The sequence below is a fragment of the Tupaia chinensis genome, unplaced genomic scaffold (assembly GCF_000334495.1).
Source record: "Tupaia chinensis unplaced genomic scaffold, TupChi_1.0 Scaffold147458_1, whole genome shotgun sequence".
In the NCBI taxonomy this organism is placed as follows: Eukaryota; Metazoa; Chordata; class Mammalia; order Scandentia; family Tupaiidae; genus Tupaia; species Tupaia belangeri.
In genome coordinates this window covers 981,226-985,095 of record NW_006207309.1, presented here as the reverse complement: position 1 = coordinate 985,095, position 3,870 = coordinate 981,226, and the positions used below count along the sequence as shown (strand labels likewise).

Here is a 3,870-nt window from a genome sequence, read left to right as displayed (position 1 = left end):
TATCTTGTTTTCCCTTATCTCTTTCTCTTCTCTCTCTCTCTCTCAAATAAAAAGTAAATATATGTTTTTTAAAATGACAATTAGCTCACAAAACAATTTTATTATTAGCTGCCTGCCTGGGAAACTCATTTGCCTGAATAGTAAGAAAATTCCAACTATATATATTTTTCGACCATACATTTTCAGAGGTTGGGAAAGAAATGATGGTGTGGTTTCATTGTGTTTGAGTAGTTATTTACAGATGTCACTTATATCGTTTTCCCACCTGATTTATATGTAATCTACCACTTTTTGTTCCATCTTTTTTGTTTTTAAGCTTTTGCCATAGGGCATGTGCACTCACCAGGGAGAGACAGAGAAAGAGAGAGAGAGGGAAAGTGAGAAATTTCACACACACACACACACACACACACACACACACATCCCTCTCCCCTTCCCGCACCCCACCCCACCCCTCCAAAGAGGATGGTCATGCCACAATCCCTTTTCCTCCATTCTCCTCTCACGATTTGGGGCACACACCCACACACACTTGCCGTGATTTCCAAGCTACCAGGTTCAGGATTCAAACCACTGTAGGCCATATGGGAGTCCAGCATCTTAACCATCACACTACCTGTGGGCCCCTGTTCAATCTTTTAAAAAAATAATAATAATTTTAAAAGATTCAATTTTCTACATTATGTCTCATTAGAAAATTACACTTTCTCAGGGTTAATTCTGAATTTATTAAAAAGTCAATTGAATATTGATAATTTTACATAATACTCTTTGAAAAATATAGACCTGGAAGAGAGATTATTCAGTGCTTTTAAAAGAAGTCACAGTATCCTGAAAACCAGAGTAGGCAAGGTAAACAAATAAATCACACACACTTTGACTTGAAAAACAAAATCTTCCCAGTAGTTCTCTGACCTCTGACCTCCCTCGCCGGCCATTTCCCATATTCTCCAGTTTTAGGACTTTCTCCCACATGTTTCAAATCCAGTGAGCCAACCCCAGCAGACTGAATCTGTGTTTTACGTTAACATATCAGGTCAATCTCTTCACGATGTTCTTTAATGAGCAGGTAAATAACTGTGGTATATAAAATGTGGAGTTTGGGCTTATTTTTACACACAAACAGCAAAAACAAAACTATTGGGTGGTTGGAAACATCATGATGCATTTTTGCATAGAAAAATACGTCATGACTTTTCCAATGACCCAGTACATGGGCAGGAAGAGATGACAGCAAGTAAGAAAATATGATTATGAGTACTAGTTAAGAGAGAACTGGATGTAAGAAAGGATCAACAGGTGAGCCACTGGCACCTTGCTCCAGTTGCTATGTGCAATTTGGAACCACAAAGAGACAGAAATGCTTTATTGGGAAGAATGGGAGATGATGAAAAATACTTCATCAACTCTTCTGAGTAATGAAAAGTACTTTTTAAACCATATAATAAAATATATATTTGTTTAGTTTGGGGTGAACTGCTTTCAGAATTATCTTCTCTTTCAGGCCCCTGAACTTCTATACCAGAGACTATGGTGTTATTAGGAAAACTAAATTCAACTCTTGGAAATCCTGATGAGTAATTCTCCATAACCTCCATAGATACAATCTCTAGAGCAGTAGTCACCAACCTTTTTGGAACTAGGGATTGGTTTCATGGAAGACAAGTCTTCCATGAGGGAAGGGAAAGTGAGGGAGAATAGTTTATAAGAACACACAATCTAGATCCCTTGCATGCACAGTTCACAATAGGGTTTGCACTCCTATGAGAATCTAATGCCTCCCCTGATTTGACATGAAGCAGAGCTCAGGTGGTAATGCAACAATGGGAAGTGACTGTAAATCCCGGTGAAGTTTCACTTCCCAGCCCACTGTTCACCACCTGTTGTGCAGACCAGTTCTTAATATGCCACAGACTTGGGCCAAGGGTTGGGTGTCCCTGCACTAGAGCACTGATTAATTGAAGTGTTCCAGGTTTATTCTAATTCAATATAGCATGTTTAAGTGGTTAAGCCATGCCTAAATAAATGTTAATATTATAAATATTAATATTATTAGTATTTTCAAATCTTAAAGTTTATTTTTGAAATAAAGATAGATTTTTTTCCCCTAATATGTTAAAGTTTTGCACACATGCAGAAGTATGACTTGGGGTTTGGAAATTTACTTTTCAATCTGGGAGCTCCTAGTTAACTTAGATAGCTTTAAGTGCAGTTAGCGTTTTCAGGTGATCAATGTCAGATTGTCATATCTGATTATTTGAGACATTAGGCTGTACAGTTCACAGTATCTAAAAGTAACTTTCAAGATAGTATTTATCAAATAGTCTGAAACCTCTTTCCCCCCAAATTAGAGTATCCAACACAGATGATACATAAGGTGTGACTTGAGAATTACTGATTTTTAAATGCCTCACCATTTAATACTTTCATTTTCAAAATAGTCACCTTTGATACTTATGCATCACTCCATATACAATCTCTCTGTCTGTCAAGGTCCTGCCATATTACAGTGCTAGACAGGGAGGTCTTCATAGATATTTTATGACCGAATTTGTCCATGAATGAGTGAGTGAGTGATAAAAGGACAAATAAATGCATTTAGAACCTTCTCTTTGAAGACTGCCTTTTCAGCTAATAATACTTTAATTTTAATATCTGCACTAATGGCACAGCTCCATGGTTTGGGGTGAATTTGATTAATAAAAATAGTCAAAATTTATTTGACTAAGTCTAGGGAATGAGAGATAATCAAATGAGATAAGGACACTTAGTACAAGGCATGATCAAAGTATAAGTCTGACTTTCTTATAATTGGCCTCTGAAGGCAATTCCAAAAATGATTTGAGCATCAACAACTACTTAGGGTTAGGCACATCAACTCCAGGATAACCGCTTTTGAAAGTCTATGCTCATTTGAATGTTGGAAATCTGATATGCTAATTTTCTGTTTCTCTAATGAGGCTCAAGCTTATGTCAAGGTTTACATAATACTTTTAAATGGATTTGGGAGGAAAGGTCCTATAACTTTATCTAATCTCACACCCATAAAGCTTCATTTTTCTCATATGTCAAATAAAGGATTCAATATAGACAATTTCTATACATTTTCCAGTGCTAACATTCCATAATTCTGTAAATAAATAGGTTAAACATTGTTCACACATCTCAACCATTCTCACTAACATTTCAGAGGTTTCATTCAAAAAGGCAATATCCCTTAAATAGCAACAAGGCTTCAGGAGAAATCATGCTTTGGGCTATAGGCCACAAGGTGCATGTCTGCTGGGAAATGATAAATCACACACACACACACACACACACACACACACACACACCTCTGGCCCATCAGCAGTAAATTATTTGCCCCAAATAGGGACAATTACAGAAGTCAACAAGGTAGTTCACACTCATGTAAAATCAGTTATACACTGTGCAGAGGAAAGCTGCTCTTGAAATGATGGATCAACTCTTCACTAAGTAGTTACAACTTCAAAAGCAGAAGAAGTGCCTTCAAATGAAAGTATGACTGCAGGCTTCAGAATGTCCTGTTTCCGATTGTGTCCAAAATATCTTATTCTGTAGATTCCAGGCTGGGCAGTGTCCGGAATATGCCATTCTATTGTTGCATTGCTCTGACCCAGGAATCCTTTGTGCCAATGAAAACTGTCAATATAAAACAAATAAGCAAAACCTGATTTGACTCTTAAAAATATATGATTAGAATGGTCAGCAGGTGGCATAGTGGTTAAAGTGCTAGACTCCCATGTGGCCAGCTGTGATTCAAGTCCCAGACCTGGGTATCTTAAAACTCATGCCAGTCACATGTGCATGCATGCCCAAAATCCCAAGAAGCGAATGGAGGAGAAGAGA

General features: G+C 37.4%; 1 protein-coding gene across 1 annotated transcript in view; it reads right to left on the bottom strand.

The window, feature by feature from the left end:
• Positions 1 to 2,110: 2,110 nt before the first annotated feature.
• ASAH2 (N-acylsphingosine amidohydrolase 2) overlaps positions 2,111 to 3,870 on the bottom strand; it is a 99,596-nt gene continuing 97,836 nt past the window's right edge. The window contains exon 22 of the mRNA XM_006169744.3: positions 2,111 to 3,663. Coding sequence (XP_006169806.1) covers positions 3,474 to 3,663 — 190 coding nt within the window. The 3' untranslated portion in view covers positions 2,111 to 3,473. The remainder of the gene's footprint in view (positions 3,664 to 3,870) is intronic.